Source organism: Pezoporus wallicus, unplaced genomic scaffold (genome assembly GCF_028554395.1).
Source record: "Pezoporus wallicus isolate ANWC-B61680 ecotype Strahan unplaced genomic scaffold, APGP_CSIRO_Pwel_v1 contig_4710, whole genome shotgun sequence".
NCBI classification, from domain to species: Eukaryota; Metazoa; Chordata; class Aves; order Psittaciformes; family Psittacidae; genus Pezoporus; species Pezoporus wallicus.
Genome location: NW_026640647.1, coordinates 3,869,897 through 3,888,861, shown reverse-complemented (window position 1 = coordinate 3,888,861; position 18,965 = coordinate 3,869,897). Strand labels below are relative to the sequence as shown.

Below are 18,965 nucleotides of genomic sequence, written 5' to 3'. Positions count from 1 at the left end.
AACCCACTCGTGGGATTGCTTTTGCTCAGGGACCTGGATATACTTGGTGGGTAATGCAGGAAGATGGGGAAGTCCGATGTATACCTCAAGGGGATTTGATTTTAGGGGAAAACAGCCGATGAACTTGATTGTATGCTCTTGCCTGCTATGTAATACTTTTATAGCCCATCAACTAGACGTCTCCAGGTCACCAGTGACTGGCCCTGACTTCCCTCCAACTGTCATCCCAGCAGAGAATGAACTTTGATAGAACCGGATGAGTTCTGCAGTAAAGGAATGATCAGCATCAGCAGCAACAATCCAATACTGCACACAGCCTTTCCTGCCCTGAAAGATCGTTACAAGAGATAGAACCTGACATCATGGACCGAATGGACTCGGCAGCATTGTAGGGATTGGTCCATGCACTAAGAAATGATCCCTTTCTCTTGGTCTGTGTGGATATGGATGTATATATGTGGGAGAACGATGGTGTATTGAAAATGTGGGATCTGAGCATGACGTGAATGGTATGGAATAAGGGGTGGATAATGTCCTGGGTTCAGCAGTAGCAGTCATGTTTCTCCTTCGTGGTAGCTGGTGCAGTGCTGTGTTTTGACTTCCAGCCTGGAAACAGTGCTGGTGATACTGATGTTTTTGATTGTTGCTAAGTGATGTTTACCCTGACCAAGGACTTTGTGAGGCTCATGCTCTGCCAGGGAGGAGGGGAAGCCGGGAGGAAGCAGAGATGGGGCACCTGACCCAGGCTAGCCAAAGAGGTATTCCATACCACAGCACATCATGCCCAGGGTGGGGGGGTAACTGGGAGTTACCCGGAAGGACACGGGCTTCTGGGTCGGACTCGTTTCTTGGCCAGTGGTATTGTATTCTCTTCCCTTGTTATTTTCTCTTATCATTGTTGTTGTTGGTAGCAGCGGTGGTGATTTGCGTTGTACATTGGTTGCTGGACTTTTCTTGTCTCAACCCATAGGAGTTGCACTCTTTCTATCCTCCTCCCCATTCCTCTGGGAGCAGGAGAGTCCCGGGGGGGAGGGCCCTCGATTGCTCTCAGCCCGGCACCACTCACTGGGAGTGAGTGAACAAGCTGTCTGGCTAGGGTATAAACCACGACACCCCCCTGAGCATTGCAACTCAGGAGGAGAATCAAGCCTTCACAGTATACATTTCAAGCTGGGATACTTTTCAAAATCCTCCCAGTACAGTAGCAAAGTATCACAGTATCACAGTATGTTAGAGATTGGAAGGGACCTCGAAAGATCATCTAGTCCAATCCCCCTGCCGGAGCAGTAGTAATACTTTGGTGTCGGCTACCTTTTAGACTTTGATGTACCTTTAAATAGGCGTGTCACAATAACATTACTTGACACATACTGCCCAAAATAATCGCCAAACTAATTTTGTTGAGATCGCTGGCTCTGGAACAGCAATATTTTATCTCAGTTTGATCCCAGTTTTGTTTTGTTGTTTGGGTTTTTTTCTTTAAATTAGGGCTTGCACATAATCTTAATGGTCAGACACTTCCAACTTGATAAATACTCATGTTAACACTGAACCATGACCAAATGAAGTCATTACAATAATCATAGAATAGTTAGGGCTGGAAAGGACCTCAAGATCATCTAGTTCCAACCCAGATAATCTCAGTAATTTAAACATGCTTCATGAAGGGGCTCAATAATCACTAAACCTGCAAATTTGACATATTCTCCTAGTAGACAGTATTCTACATCAATAGCCTTCAAAACCAAAAATGTTTATAACGCAAAGATTTAAGAACAAAGCTTTGATTGTAAATACACTTCTACACTAGTACATACAAAGATATCAATTTTGGTAATATTTGGCAAAGGCATTTCGCCTTTTGCAGAACTGAACTTTTTAATCAACTCTGAGTAGTTCCTAAACTGTCCTATATGTCAAAGCCTCCAAGTTACATTGGCTAAGGGAAAAAAATCAACAGGCTAGAATACATGGTAATGAAAAGTTACATTAATCATCATTCCCAATTTCTTAGAGAAATCACCAAGGTATAACTAAAAGGTACACCTACCAGATGCACCCTGGAAAGAAAAAAAGACTATGCTGATAAGGTTTACAAGCATGATCACTAAATGTTTCACCACAGAGGATGCATTGTTGGTTCTACAGTAACTGCTGCATTTTCACATCTATTGTGGGGAAGGTCAGAAAAAAAAAACAGCCCATAGTAGTAACTCAACTAAAACATTTTTGTACAGATGGCGTTGATATCAGTGGAACTATGATAATAATAAAATAGTAGCATAAGAAACAAGATTTGCAGCTTTGTACAGATATGAAAACTTAAGTTTTATTAACAGCTGCTTAACATATGTGGAAAACAGGAGAAAGCATTCCTTCACCACTGCTCCACCCCACAGCACCACCACTCCAAAAGAACATTATTTTTAATTGTTTTGTACTTCTGTACAGTAGTCTTTGTACACATAACAAATTGAAGAACCAACCAACCTGTATCACCAACTTCATCTCCTATTACTGACCATAACAGCACCTACTTCTTACTTAAAAAAACATCAAATAACTTCCTGAAAAGACCTGCCAGAACTTGTTTGCAGATGACAGGGCTTGCTGGTAACCTACAGAGAGGTTATTGCCTCACCAGTTTGAAAGAGGTTACATTTAGGTAATGTCAGTGGAATATATTCAAATAATCTTTACTATTATGGTCCTGCAGGGAAAGATACCACAAACACAATGCTATTAAGCCTGTGGGTAGAGATAGATAATGAAACCAGTATTCATGTGTTACATTATATGCTCTACGGAACCAATCGACATGAAAATTACTTGAGTTAGCAGTCAGCATAACAAACAAATTTGCTGTAAACTTTAACAGAAGCAGTTTGTCCTGGAAATAGGTTGTTGGGGTTTGTTGCTTTGGGGTGGGGTGTTTCTTGGAAGTACTAATTAAAGTTTACAGAAGTCAGTGTAAAGGCTCCCACTGATTTTTAAGAGACTTTCAGCCAGGCCCCAAGTTCTCCTTGAGCAGAAATTAACTTAAATAAACCTTCTACTCAAGTGCAGCAATGGCTAGAAATCAGAATTATTGTATTTGTGGCAAACCCAACCATCAAAAACAAAAAGTCTAAATTAAACATGAAAAATACCAAGAAAATGAATGGAAAGAAACCCTCACCTATTCTTTATAGATTGACTTGTGTGTGAGGTGCATATTAGAATGTTCAGCAGCAAGTGTAAGTGACTCTGGACCTGCACAAGAGAAAAATCTCTGTAAGAAGCTTTTCCAGCAAAACTTACATCTCTAAAAGGCATAAGAAGCTAGGTGAGCCTTCAGGACAACTTCATAGCACCCATATGCCTAAATATTGCACCTGACTCCCATTTTATATGGGAAATTCTTCAATGGACTGTGGTCTGCGCTACTACGGACTATTATTACTGATAGCTTGACACAAAAAAAATTCCACAAGACCTAAATCCTCCCCACTACAATGTTATCATCTTAGACACAGCCACACTGGACCTTCCAATGTTAGAGTTGTTTTCAGTGAAGAGATGGGGGTGAAACCCCAGTCCAAAATGCTTACTGCTCTCCAAAAAAAAAAGTATCTTAGTGCTAAACCCAACAGTTCCATAGAAAAACTGTCCATCTTCAGCGATACTAACTACTGGATAGAATTCATTTGCAAAAGCAGTGTATGGAATATCCTGCAGTGCAACAAAAAATATTATAAAGACTATAAACAGCTATGCCACAGCAATCTAAAATAGCTCTAAAATGCTTCTCTTAGGTAAAGTTGGCAAAAAAAAAAATAATCTAGGTAACTAATTAACACAGAAGATTGTTCTCACTTCTGAGAAATTTTTACACTAGCAATAATGGAAAACAGTCTTCTCTGTCTCTTAACAGTGTATTAAGTTTTTCATAACAAATAGATACCAGGTTAAATAAAGGTCAATCTACACTGGTATCCCAGCTACAGGAGTATATGCACAGGGAGCACATAAGCAGTAAAATACAAAGCGATCAATCCTCCACTGTAGTTTCCCAGTGTTCAACCACTTGTAGGTGAGGGGCTTCCTAAGCCAGATGCTTTCGGTGCATTGTGAAACTCTTCTCCATCAATCTGTCATTTTGAACCTGTTTGATCCTATTTGCATTTCTGACCACCATAGCTTTCTGTAGCTGTTAAGTGCATGATTCAATCACATGCTGCCTCAGAAGACACTTTCATTTATTTTAAACCTGCTGCTATATAACTATCCCTGGGTTTTCCCACTTCACATTCTGTGAAACAGAGTATCAGTTCCCTGTTTCTCCACAACGTTTGGAATTTACATACATTAAAATATCACCTGCTAGATCCCTTTTTCCAGACCAATCTGATGATACCTCATTTGTAGCAGTCTTTCCATAGCTAAGCATGTAATTCTTGCCTTTCTCTGTAACTTTTTAGGCTCTATTGTGTTCTTTCATGCCTTCTCTACCTAAATATTTTCATTTTCCTAGGGTACTTTTGAATATGCCAAAGAAAGCAGTTGTGGTAAAATCACCATTAGGCTAACAATTAGTCAGCCTTAATGAAACTTAGATAGTCACAGGTTTAGATTATTAAGCAGCAAGTATCTAAATGTAAGCTTTCATAGCAAAAAGCTAAGTAAGAGTTACTGAAGCATCATTACAGTCATGAAGAACTCTATTGTCTTCTGAAAAAAAAAGGCTTAAATAGTCATGTCGCATAGAAAGATGTATCATCTATTAAAAATACTTAAATTCTGTCACTACACTGCAGAGCACAAGCTGAAAGAAAATAAGTCTCATTCTTTTTTGTGGTAGGTTTGGGGTTTTTAAAGCTAAAAATGTCAGTAGGATAAATACAAATTCTTGAAACAAGACAGCAGGATCTCTTGATACGCTTACACTGATGAATTCAACTGTAAAACCCTTATTCTTGAAGTTCTTAGACTAATAGTATATGACAAGCAAGGACAACTCAGCTGGCTTTGAAAGAAAAAAAATTGTGCATGAAGCAGAAGCAAATAGTCTTTGGAAGAGCTTCAGTGAATGGTCTCACAGCTCTACAGTGACTGAAGTTAAAGCCTGACTCTGCAGTTCAAGTTCACTTCACGGGGATGATCTGCTGCTACCAACATAATGCAGAACTGCGTTATCTGTTACAGTATCTTGACACAAAGATCCAGGAAGGAAAAACCCACATGGTCCCAAAAGTTTTTATTACATGCAACCAAAGCAGAGAGAGGAGCCTGGGAACAACTGACAGGGAAATATTTTGGTTAAAAGTTACAAAATATTTCAGTAGGCATTACATAACAAATTACACAGCCTTCCTACCCCTTCATTAAAATGCTTCTACACAGCAATGTCAAAAGGAACATGCCAGAAGGAAAACAGCATCAGTCAACTCTGTTTAGAACCCCACACAGGAAGGCTTGAAATGCACTACATGTAAAAAAAAAAAAAGAAAACCAGTTCTCTGAGTACTGTCTTCAGTTCTCCTGACCTAGAAGTGGTTGGAATTAACACTATTTGCAAACAACTGGCCCTGGATTGCTCACAAGAAGAGAAAATGAAAACACTTGGCAAATAATTTACCCAATGCATGGTCTATCTTTAGGCTTCTTCAAAAATGGATCAGGTTCTACACTCTCTTGACCTTTAACTTTCTCTCCCAGCCATTGTACTTCACTGACTTCAAGCTTCTCACGGCAAAACTCCTTTCTTGCTCCAGTTCTCTAGTAAAACAACTTACCTCTTCCCTTGCATTAAAAAAAAAAAAGAGAAATAAAACAAAACCAAAACGTCCCCTAAAAATTAATGCACATGTATTAGGGGAATTTTGTAAAGCACAAAGGCAGCTACAACTGTTTCTCATTAATGTTATTTCAAATTTACCTCAATCTACAAAGCTGGGAACATTAGCAAAGCAAAAGGGGAATAAAAATATTCCAGCTACATTTTGTTCTTTTTACATAAATGAGTTCTCTTGTCTCTAAAGCCAAATATAGAGCACATGAATGAACTGAAGATTATCTAGAAGGGTTCATATTTTACTTGCTGTGTATACCAAATGTAATTTGCTGCAGGAAAGGTTTTTAAAGCAAGTCCCTGTTCAGTCCTTTATACTTCACAGTTCCACTGTGGATGCCAAAACACTCCAATGTAAGCAAGTCTGGCTTCCACTGGAATTGCCTTCTTAGATGCTAACCTTGAAACTTGCAGAGTTCTAGAAGACAGCTAGGAAAAAATGCTGTTAGAAGTTTCCTTTGATCATCTAAATCTACAGAGTTTTAAATTTTTGCTAATTCCGTGAGACCACTCGTGCTTAAAGGACACCTTTAAATAACTGGTAGGGAAATGGGAAAATAGGGCAAAAGCACTCAATTCCTGCAGAGCAAGAGCCTGCCTTCACTGAACAACTTAGTGTGCTTTTCTAAAGCCCCTGTTTCAGCTGCTATTTCGGTTTAAAGAAAGCAATGAAATACTATTCCGACTATAGATTTATATGACCACATAGACCTTTTAGAGTAAAATAAACACTGTAAAATTCATTCCTCTGAAAAGCACATAATGCTTAAACAGAACTCCTGTAACATAAAAGTCCTGGAAAAAAGAAGGTAAAATAAGTTGGTGTTTTTTTGTTGTTTTTTTTTTTAACCTTAATTCCATCTGAAATTTGCATTCAACACCTGATGAACATTTCCCAGGACATCAGAAGTTCCTGAAACATGCAGACAAATTATTTAATTCCTATTCCAAGTTAAAAGTATTTCCATTCCATTGGAATAATGCCAGAGGAGAACTGCGATTCGGAAGACTTTTATACGCCACCAAGACAACCTTGTGGGAAAATAAACATGCTCTGCATGGGGTCCCAACAGCATGTCTTAGAGATGTGTAGCCTGCAAATCCTCAAGTTTGGATACCTGATATCAGGCTCAACCATGTTATCGAATCTAATTCATCAGTTTAGCAACTAAATTTAAGATGTAGTATTTTTCATTCCATTTCTATCATAAAACCATTCCAGACCCTTACAGTGATCAGAATAATGTTCTAGTTTTCAGAAAGGATGTCTTCATAGGCATCCTTACTTCTAAAGGCAATGCTGTCCTAGAAATCAAATTTTCCCTCATACAGTATTTAATTCATTGACCTTATAAGCCCATCCTACTTACCCTTCTTCAAATGTGCTCCAGTTTGAATACACCATTCCTAAGCACAGGAAACTGAGTTTATCCAGTATTTCAGATTAGGCCAGTTCCTTATATCACATTAATACTTTCTTATCTCTATCAGAAACCTCTCTGCTGAGAAACATCATCTCAGAATGTATTTCAAGAAATTTCCTCCACTTGTAAGACAGATCATTATCACTCTCAGCAGTATTGCTAAATCATCAACCTGTAGTAAAAATGCTACCCACTCATTACAACTTAAAACTGGCATAATCTGTAAAAACAATGTTCCTTAATTTAAATCCAAGATAGTGTATTTTCAATTTTTGAAACCTTCACACAATTCCAAGAGAAAAATACCATTCTGTACCAGGACACTTACAGAACTTTGGTCCTGATTCAGTAAAGCATTTATGCATTTAGGTAACTTCAGATTGGAAGTACTCCCATCACACCCAATGGATGCCTTTAGGAGACTAAAACCACACTTCAATGCTTTGTTGGGCTTACTGGGTTAATATCTCAAGGTGAAACTTAAGAAGGATCCTGAAGGCTCTTTTGCACTTAACCACCTCTGTCTCCTCTGAATGTTAAAGCTTTAAAATGCAAAACGCAAATATTTTGTTTATCTGTTCCTCCTTTGAATGGAGATACTAAGCTCTGAGAGCTAAGCATGTGTTCTTTGCTTCTTGCCTTGAGCTAGAACCCAGTACCTTCACACATTTGCAGAAGTGAAGGCTTCTTTTCCACAGCTCTCCCGATGCCTTCCAAGTGCAAATCACTACACGAGGATCACGTGTGACCATATGCTAAATTAAGTATGCCCAGGAGACTTCATTCATCATCTCCTCAGAAACTAGTAATTAGCCTACGGTACTTGCAAGGAGATGCTATTTAATTGGAAACCACGTAGTTTATTCTTAAAAATTAAACTGGAGGAAGAACCAAGCAAAAAACAAACAAGCAAACAAACAAAAAGCCCACAGATAAATACAATCATAAGGCCATTTTCTTCATCAGCTTATAACAAAGGCACAGGCTTTTAAGATCACACCCGACCTGTTAATTTCACATAAAGGGTGTTAAGCACACGGCGCTGCTCCACAGCAATCTGTACTACAGTCAGCCTCCAAACACGCCTTCTGTTAATTTGTGACACTGCATATTTTGCAACTCAAGAGCAAAGAAAACCATCACAGTAGAAGCAGTTCATTCTGTCTCCAGGTGCCTCATGAATATTAAGTAGGAGCAGCTACGACCTGCTACACAAAAACTTCACAACTCTGCGGGGAACTGCCCCTTTGCGAAATTCACGGGGCACTCACGGACGCGGGAAGGGACCTCGGCACCCCTCAGCGGTGGCAGGCTCAGCTCCTCGCCACATACCACCTCCAGGACCCGCTCCCCGACCCCCTCTAGCAACCACTCGATCAGGAGACGCCCCTTTCTCCCGAAGGGCCCCGGGAAGGCAACGCCGCAACCCCGTCGCCCCTGTTCTGTGCCGGCAGGGCAGCTGCGCGCAGCCCCGCCCCGGCGCGCTCCCTCCACACCTCCGCCCAGCCCGGCTCCCGTCCTGCCGGCCACAGCCGCACCGCGGATCCCAGAGAGCGACTTCAGCCGGGGCAACCCGGAGACGGGACCAGCGGAAACTTCGCGGCCGGGGCGCCCCTCACCTTGATGATGCTGCTCCTCCGTGGGGTGGCCTTGGCCGCTTCCAGCAAGGAAGTATCAGGGTCGGATGCCGCCGGCGGCCCCAGGCTGCCGCCGGGGAAGCGCTCAGCGGTACCGACGGCCGAGACACCGCTGCGGCGCTCCCGCCTCCTGCCTGCGGCTGCCGCTGGGGCGTCCAGCGAAGTCGACTCGGACTCCTCCTCGGCACGATGAGCGGCGTCGGGGGGAGCCCGGCCGGCCGCCGGTTGCTCTCTGCTGCCAGCGGCTTCTGCCATCGCCCCGCCGAGCGGTGTCAACTTCTCCGGTGCGCTGTGAAGGCGGGGTGGGAGGACACGCACACGGAGGGCGTCCCGCGGCGCTCCCCTCACGGCACGACGGCGGCGGCGGCGGCGGCAACTTTCTCCGGTGGAGCCATGCCCGTCCCCCACAGACTCCGCAGCACCCCCAGTGCGGGGACCACGGGGAGCGGGGCGGGCGCGGGTAAGCGCCGCGCGATGGGCGAGCGCAGGAAGTGCCGCCGCGGCGGCGGCGCCGCTCTGTTGTGACAGCGGCCGGGCGTGTTTTGACAGGCGGCGGTGACAGACGGGGCGCTGAGCCACTCAGCGCTGCCACGGCCCCCCGAGGGGCGCCGTGCTAGCCAATGGGTTTCGTGAGGGGCGTGTCCGCGGGACGCCTGGATGGGCGTTCTGGGCGGTGCGCGGCGGCGAGCTGCTGAGGGGCAGGTAGGGCTGGGGGTGAGCGAGCAGGGCGAGTTGTGGGACTTGATGGCATCCACCGCGGCGCCGAGAGAAAGGGCGCAGGAGGGACCGTTTTGTTCTTCCTCTCCCCCCACCGTCTGTGGGGAGCGCGTGTGCGTGCCGGGACAGCCGAGTCAATGCTTCCCCGTGCATTTTGGGGCAGCACCCGTGTCAGGGCTGGGGCAGCCTGTGAGGAAAAGAGGCTCATGTTAACCCCGCGCAACCGCGGAGTTCCCCTGGAGGTACTCGCACTGGGAGCGCAGCCGAGCTCAGCCGAGGAGACGAAGGGACGGTGCCGGGCTGCCGGCGCGTTGTTACGAGGGAGCGCTGCCGCCCCTGCGCTGATGGTGGCGGTGGGAGGAGACGCGCCCAGGCCCCGGTTGCTGCGGGTGGGTCAGCAGAGCGGGATGAGGCGTGAGGGGCGCCTCACAAAAGGCAGCGAGGTACTCACGTTGGGACCCTCCGGCGCTTGAAAATGAGCCCGAAACAAGGCGGCCTGTGGCTTGGCCGCCTGCTCCTCTCAGGGCCCCCCCCTCACGGCCTCCGGCCCGGGGCAGCGCTTGCACCGCCGCGCCCCTCAGCTCCGAGCCCCTCAGGGTGGCCGGCGCGCTGCGCCCGCCGTTACAGAGCCAACACCGCCCCCTGGCGGCACGAAGCGGCCGAGCCGGAATAGCCGGTCCCGCAACGCGGTCCCGGACGGGAGGCGAGGAGGAGCCCTCCGGTAAGGGTTATCTCTCTCCTGGCAGCCAGGCCATGAGCTGTGGTGAGCCGTGAAGAGTGAGTACGAGCACGAGCGTGGTGCTGCCCTTCACAGTTTTCCAGGTGGGGTTTCGTTATAATGAGGTTATCTACGTGAGCATCTCGGGAAAGATGGGGTAGAGGGGACTGCAGCGAGGGTAAAAGTGTGGGGAAGGGAAAGCAGGAAAGGCAGTCGAGAAACAGGGATTATTATATTGAAGGATGGAAAATAGGAGGCATAGGGCTGGGCATGCTGACAGTCACTGGAGGCATAAGACTACTCAAAATTAGCTATCGGCTTTAAAGCAGTAAGACTCAGTGGAAAATTTCCTTTCTCTTTGGTTTCTAAAGTAATTTCCTAATGAAGGTGTTGGGCACCTGTTGGCAGTCAATGATTAAACAGGAAAGAGCAAGAACCTCCTTACCCCAGCCAGTCATTAGCAACTAACAAATGCCTAGCTTCAGGACATAATTGCCACTTAAAGGATGTGAATTTTTATATATGTACACAATGTATAATATACAATTCCATATAAAATCCCAGAACTTCTTTCAAGGTTACAGAGGCATTTATCATATTCAACTAAATACCACTGAGCTTTCTTTTTCCCATGAGCTTCCATCTAAATTTGATGTAAGAAATGTCATGATACGTGTATAAAACAGTTGTCTTGTTGGGAGGGTTTTTTCAGTGAAAAGGCCAGAAAATAACTAACCCAGAAAAAAGATACAAAATATTCACATCGAAGAAACATTTACCTTAAGAAAAAAAAACCTGGAAAAAAAAGACTGGTAAGAGAAGAGAGGACTCAACCCCAGCCTGCATTGTACAAGAGAGAGAACATGATATTAAGTTATTGCAACAAAAGGAGGGGAGGAAGAACTAATAAAAGCTTTTAGCTACATCTTGACATACTGTCACACAGCCTGACCTAAGAAGACTAATTTAAAGGCAATGGAAAAGGTAATTACCATGCAGTATATTATTAGAGAGTATATATCATGTAGAAATATGTCGCAGCTTTTTAATATATTTTGTGAAACCGTATGAAGTTTAATCGCCAGTTTAATTATTTCGGAACAGCAAAGTACCCTCATAGCTGGAATCTGCTGCATCCACTAGAAACTATTTGTAGCATGTTGCACTGGCAGATGCATATAACATACTAAAGATGTTATAGTTAAAGATTAAATGTCTTAAACATTTCAAATTAGGTATTTGTTGTTAAATGCATTTGTCTGCTGAAATAAAAAAATTAAGATCATTTAATTCTCACCTTAAATTACAACCTTGACATGTGAAGCCATTATCTGAAAAGGGTCTATAAGGAAGCTACAGATTTTAAGTTTCATAAACATCAAGCCTCCAGGAAACACGAATCATATTTGTTTTGTTCACAAAATGCACAGGTTTTATAATTATGCATGGTACAGCTAAGAGAGAGTTTAGTTAAACTTCTCTCCAGAAGAGAATAAAAGGTTGACTCATTTTTAGTACTATATTTCTGACTACACATGTATGGATGCTTCTGTTTGTAAATGTGGAGAACCACGAATTATGAAGGAAAAGAGCAATTGGGTTTGATACTACTTGATACCTAATTTAAAAAAAAAAATAAAGTTAACAAGATGAAGATTTACACTAACAGGTTTGCATAGAAAGTTAAAAAGAATTAAGGTTGCTTGGTGATAAATGTATTTAATGACAGGGACAGATTTTCCAAAACAGTCAAGGAATTCACTCAAGCTAAGAAAGGCAAGATGATAGATTAAAAAAACACATCTATTTGTGTTTGCCTTAACATATGAGTCAGCAAATGCCTGCACTGTCTAATGTGCTTTTTTGTACGCTCAACTTACTCCATCCTCGAGGCACCCAACTGTTCCTTGGTGGGCGTATTTTGTGTCATAAAACAGATTAAAATACTGTAGTCTTGGAGCTGTGCTGCAGTATAGCTTACATAAGCCAGTAGTTTCCACCTAGACAGTGCATTTTGGGAAGCTTTTAGAATTAAATTTTCTACTGGGAGCTGAAAGTGGTGCTCCTGTACCAATTGATCATGGTCAATGAAGTGTGAAAACTGACATCTTTTCCTGTATCAAGAACATCTAATATGCAAGACTGGGAAAGAACTATAGGGAAGAAGTTGCAATTTTTCAAGTATGCATTCACAATGATAGCAAATCATAATTCATTTTCAAATTAATGAAACTTGCAAAGCTATGATGAGAAAATTCTTTAAATTAAATGAGGTAATTTTAAAAGTAGTGATTTTTTAAGTCTCGGTGGTTATTGTGTCTGTTTGTGCTATTATATCCTCAGTATGATATTATAAAACAAAAAAAAAAAAGCCCACATAGTAATGATATAATTTATTCATAAAAGGATACACTCATTGCTAAGCTTCACTCGGGTTTTGGCAAGACAACCACAAATCATATTTTGCCTACAAAACTATTACAAAGTTTTTAGACTGGAAAGAACCCCAGCAAATTCAAGTCAGCATAAAGCAAATATAGTCAAAAGGTCGTAATTTTTCATTTAAAACATATAGTGTGTTTTCAATTTTTGTTAGATTTAAAAAAAAAAATGTTTACACTGTTTGAGTCAATGCCTCCTAATTTTTTGCTAATTCTTTCTTTCCTCCTTTGTGGAAAATGCCTAACTGAACTTAGACATCTTATGTTTTTTTTAGATAGTATAAATGTTGTGTCTTCTTTAACTTAGCAAGAAGTACTTTTGTGATATGCCTCTATCTTAATGATGTTCTTGTTCCAGCTGAAGTCACTGATTAATTCTTTTCACTGTCTGATAGTACTTCCAGGCTATTTCGGTGTTTTTAATAATTAGAACACTCTGGTTATGGAAGATTCCTGACAATTCTTAGCTCCAAGGAACAATCCTTTATTTTAGCAGTGCTGTTTGCCGTAACAGATACACCAATTAAGTATGAGAAAGGGTAAAACCAGCACCTCAGTTAGGTCATGTTTAATCCTATTTTACAGCCACTTTTTGCTATAAAGACACAGGCCTTGGAGTGGAATGTATTGATCTCTATATGGAGGTCAGTGCATGAAAAAAAAAAATATTAACACTGCAAAGAGCCACCCAAAAAACTAGCCAACACCAGAGTGAAGGTCCATGGTCTCAATGCAGTTTAACATCCTTTGGTGCAAACATTGCAGTCATGTAAAATGCCATAGGACTAGGGCTTCTCTCACTGCGTGAGACCTGTGAATGAGACCACTTTCCTCACCTTGAGTCCTATCCCAGTTCTTCTCACCTTCCTCCAGATATGACATTTTACTGCCTCCCACCTCCTCATCCTCCAAGCTGTAGCAAGGTGTTCTGGCACTTAATTCTCTTCTCCCTCCTTCCCCTAACTGGATCCTCCCAGTTACTGCTTCTATCTGTTGCTCACCAGCTGCCATGGACCCCTCAGCACAGGAGATCTCAGAGCACTACTGGACACCCTTGCCAGCATGGCTGTGGCATTTTTTGCCACCAATCACAGTACTTCTTTCATTGCTCCTGCTATGGACTTGCTTTACCCATTTGCTCCCTCTCCAGCAGGCTCAGCTCTTGGCACTGTGCGTTCAATTGAGTTTCCTTCAACCCAACCTGGGCATAGTGATGGGTTACTGCAAGGAGGAAAGAGAACATCATTGCTCGTGGCTCTGCTAGTTGACTTTGACCATGATACAGCAAAACTGCTCCACAGCTGCAGAGAAGACTGAACGGAGCTTGGGCTAGGTAATGCTTGGCATGAACAGAGGAGTAAAATCTGAGATACAGAGATTCTGTGAACAAATTTTTCAGAGGCATAGCAAGTAACAGTATTTGAAACAAATTTTGAAGGCAGGAAAGAACACACCCCTGATAAGGAAGTGATTCTTATACCAAATTCAGCATCAGGTAAATCATTTTTTTCTAGGGAAAGATGGTAAAATGTTACATGTTGGTTTGGATTTGTAAATAATCAAAGCATGCTTTTTTTCCTATTCTGATTTTCAAGGGTAGATGTTTGACAATTCATTTCCCCTACGTGAAGAGTCACAAAATGAGTTGTACATCCTTCTTCAAGTTTTTGGCCAAAGTGATCAAAGTTCGGGAAGTTAAATAATTGAAAATAAGGTTTTTGATAGACAGCATCAGGTAATCTCCGCAGTAGTGCTACAACCTAGCTGAAATATAGATAGAATTTGTGCAACTAGTGAAGCTATCTCAAGTTCCCATGCTTAGTTGCTACTTGCTCAAGTTTGGAGGAGGGAAGAGAAGGCATATTTTGTACATTATAACAAATTATTGTGAGGATTTGGGGGAGTCTTACATATGAGTTCTTATTCAAGTCTAATTATACTTAATGGCTCTTGTTTAAGGTAGGTGGTAATTCTGCTTAATGAGAACATTTACCAATGACCATTATTTTCACATAGCTTTTCTTAACTCCTCTGATTGTTCCTCTTAGTATTTCTTTGGCTATGACACATGCAATGAAATCTAATTGTAGTTGTTGCTACCTTTCAGGCAGTTAAAAGCTTTGGAGGAAAATTCGTCATATACCAAGCATGGAATGTAGGCTATTCTGCCTGATAATCAGACACACAACCTACTTCTTAATGTGTTCTCTCTGAAAGATTTTTCATTGCTTAACTAGGTTGAATTATAAACAAATTAATCAGGTGCAGCCTGGACCGCTGAGGCTATATGCACTAGCCCCCTCCATCAGGAGAAAAGACTATTCATGAATTATATCTGGGGGCTCCTGACAATGGAAAAAGCATCAAATAATCTAATAGGAGTAGATCTCTACAGGGAGAGCATTGGTGCTGAGAGCATGATGTCCATACCATAGGCATTTTGTGTGGGGGTTACTTGAGAAAAGCCTTAGTTCAGTCCAAGTAACCCCCACAAGGTACACCCGAAGTATGTCAGTGTTAGCAGTACATTCCTATCTGTGCCTGACTGGCTACCCAAAGAAAGAGTGTGAAGAGCTATACCCATACCTGACTCATTTTAAAGAAAGCTGGTTTCCTATGAAAAAAAGTCAGAGCAGTGTTTCCCAGCAACGTTTTTGACAGCTTCTACACCAGCTTAAAGAGGTAACAGAGGCGAGCAGAGAACAGGTACCATGTAAAATCTACCCTTTTTATATGGGAACTAAAGTTATAGGCAGACTTTGTCCTAGTCCCGATACCACTTCTAAATAGAAGCTTATATGCAGTTAAGTAGATAGGTTTGAAAACCTGCTACATTTATGTCTTCTTGTTTCTCATGCATGCAAATTTAGCCCATATCTCTGAATTAATTAGGAAAACTCATCTCAAATAAAAAAAAAATTAAAATATCTCTAATTATGATTAAAATGTAATCCTCAAAATTACTTGGATCTCTCTGGCATTAATTGAACAGAATTTAAGAAGATTCAAAATACTTTCCATCAGGGATGGAGGATATTTAATCTTTTATTGCAAAATCTCTTATTCCTTAATGTCAGGTTAGAAGATATTCTGAGGTCGTGGAAAAGAAAGGCTAATGACTAATCTATGTAAGCTTATTTTCCTGAAATTTGCCACTGTGGGAGTACTAATGTGCATAAATTGAAAGCATTTTTAAGCACTGTTTGTATCTTTCCTGAGTGGGGTTAAATAAGCTGGTAGTTAAAATTCGTAGCCTATACTAACTCCCACTGTATCGACAGGATTAGCAAAAGTGAAGCATTCTGCAAATAAAAGGCCAGGAGAGTTTTATGCCCAAATGCAGAGATTTACAAAGAAATCCACAATAAAAGTGAAAAATTCTACCTGTGTTGAACAAAGTTAGAAAGACAGATATTTACATTATGGTTTGGAAGAATCCTCTAATTCTAAGCAGTTACCCTCTCTTCATCTCATCACAGATGTAGTGTCAGATTCAGTGGCAAGATTTGGGAAGGTGAAAAACTGAAGTGCATTAACACTCCAGGCTATGCTGCTGTTAAAATTAAGCAGGATTTTTCCCATATGCGCTCTTCAAGTGTGATGTCCAAACATGCCAAGAAGTGTTTTTATGAGCAGGTATTAAACATAATGAGGCTCAGTGAACCGCACTTGAGCAGCACTTCTCAAAGGTTTGTGATTTGGGGGATGACAGGGAAAATGAAAGGAATAATGATGTCTCTTGTTTTGTAAATCCATGGGTCTATAGTGGCCAAAATCATAGAATCATAGAATAGTTTAATTTCTTCCTATAAGACACTACAAATAATAATAATAAAAAAATTAAATTACCTATTGGTCCAAATACATAGAAACCTTTGATTTGAATGGAAGGCAAAAGGTAAAAAATATCTCGGAGCTCACAAATGCTCTGGGATTGTATTCTATAATATGCAGGAAAAAAGTGAATTGCAAATTTAGCAAAAAAAGTAACAACAATTATAAAATAAAGGAGAAAATATCCTCTAATCATTCACACAGGCAATATAAGTGACCTTATAAAGCTAGATTCTAACATATGGCAACATTAATATGGAAAAATCTCTTGATGTTACATAAAAATAAATTTAGTGCTAAGAAGGCAAAGATTCACAAATCTTTTTAAAAATCACACCGTTGAGTTCTTGTTCTTCCTACATATTCAATAATACTAGAATAGAATAATAATAGAAATTTTCAGAGGAAGGGGCCTTCATTGTATAGCTATTTCAAACCTCCAGGTGAAATACACTATTTCATTATACAAGTAGATTATTATGAAGTGTTGCCCATTGAAGTTTGCAAGGCGTATTTCTCTAAAATTAATAAGTATCAAAAACCAGTATCAGTGCCTAAAAAGGATACCAAAGTCTGAGGCTGTGAAACACAGTGCTTTCATCTCTGCAACTGGTATTTTACAGTTGCAATTTTCCTTTTTACCATTAAATTCCATATTTATTTCAATCAACTGACATGGAAAGTAAATCAAACCATAATGCATATGAGACCAAGCATAAACTTTTCTTCCTGTACTTGGCTGCCTTCATCCTACCTCAGTTCTCTTTTGACTCCTATTAGGTACTCATGTGAAGGTGGAAGGAAAACACTGGAGAAGACAACACTTCTCAATATGTTTGGTATCTTCATAACCATTTAAAGTGATGCCAGTTGGGGCTGCAGCTATAGAGGCTCTTCACTTGCAGGAGAAAGGTAGATGGTAGGTTGGTATACTGTTCCACGCAGTTCTATACAGTATATTGTGGGAGAGAACAAGACCAAGTGATTTTACTGCTATGTTCAATCACTCAGAATAGTGTTTCTAAGCAATAGCAATTGTGTTATACTTCTTTTTCACTTTACATGTACAAGTTTTGAGAAGCAGATACTAGCTAGAGAAGCAACAGAAATGTGCAGGGATATACACAAGTATTCCCCCATAAATGAGGCAACTGTTAAAACATAAATAGCTGTCTTGTGTGAATCTGAAAAACTGCGTGTATGGAGTAAATTACCATGTGCATGAAAAAAGAAACAAAAACATTGCAATGGGCAAAATTAGAATGGCTTGGTTCTTTTACTGTGTTTGCATGCTGTTCTACTTCAAATCACTTAAGTCAATAGAGAGAAAAGCTTTTGGGACTACTGGATCTATAATACAATAAATAAAAATACAACATGACTCTAAAATTTACCCAAGTATGTGGAATAGATAAGCAACATCCTATCTTCAGCGAGATTCTTCTTAACTTCCTTCTTTATTTTTTAATTTGGAATCAATAGCTATACATATAATGACATTTGAAGAATTAAGTTGTTGAAGGTAATATTATGTCCTGGGTTCAGCAGTAGCAGTCATGTTTTCTCCTTCTTAGTAGCTGGTGCAGCGCTGTATTTTTGACTTTCAGCCTGGGAACAGTGCTAATAACACCAATGTTTTTAGTTACTGCTCAAATGTTTAGTCTGACCAAGAACTTTCTGAGCCTCATGCTCTGCCAGGGAGGAGGGGAAGCCAGGAGGAAGCAGAGACAGGACACCTGACCCAAGCTAGCCAAAGAGGTATTCCATACCACAGCACGTCATACCCAGGATGTAGAACCAGGGGCAGTTACCTGGAAGGGCTAGTTCACTGCGGGGTTGGACTAAGTATTGGTCGGTGCTCGGTCAGGTTGGGTATTATCGGTCAGTGGGTGGTACTGTATTCTCTTCCCTTGTTATTTCCTTTATCATTATTATTATTGGTGGTAGCAGTAGTGATTTATGTTATACCTTAGTTACTAAACTGTTCTTATCTCAACCGGTGGGAGTTACATTCTTTCGATTCTCCTTCCCATCCCTCTGAGAGCAGGGGGAAGAAAAGGGGGGGGGGAGTGAGAGACTGCGTGGCTGATTTATGGCTGATTGGGTTTAAACCACGACAGATTAGAACCCAGAGCCATTTTCTTAGATGACAGTCAAATTAATTGGGAAAGAAAGAGCCTGTTTACCTTACACAGAGCCTTTAACATCATGGCAGCATATAGGTGTTATTAAATTGCACTTATATCCATGTAATGCTACACTTTCAGAGCAAGCAAAGCCTATTACTTTATTTTTTCCCACCTGTGTTTCCTTGCTTATAGTCTTTTCTACTCATTTATTTCTGTCTGCAGGCTTTTATATTCA

General features: G+C 41.3%; 1 protein-coding gene and 1 long non-coding RNA gene across 3 annotated transcripts in view; one reads left to right on the top strand and one right to left on the bottom strand.

Annotated features, from left to right (window-relative positions):
• The window catches only part of PLCL1 (phospholipase C like 1 (inactive)), a 208,882-nt gene extending 199,632 nt beyond the window's left edge, over positions 1-9,250 (bottom strand). For both annotated transcript variants that reach the window (XM_057419828.1, XM_057419830.1), the window contains exon 1: positions 8,874-9,250. In XM_057419828.1, the coding sequence (XP_057275811.1) occupies positions 8,874-9,146 (273 nt within the window). In that variant the 5' untranslated portion in view covers positions 9,147-9,250. The remainder of the gene's footprint in view (positions 1-8,873) is intronic.
• A 3,858-nt stretch (positions 9,251-13,108) lies between these two features.
• Positions 13,109-17,511, top strand: LOC130604901 (uncharacterized). The gene is made up of 3 exons (XR_008973552.1): positions 13,109-14,100; positions 16,247-16,403; positions 17,382-17,511. It is a non-coding gene; the product is annotated as an uncharacterized LOC130604901 (long non-coding RNA).
• Positions 17,512-18,965: the final 1,454 nt, after the last annotated feature.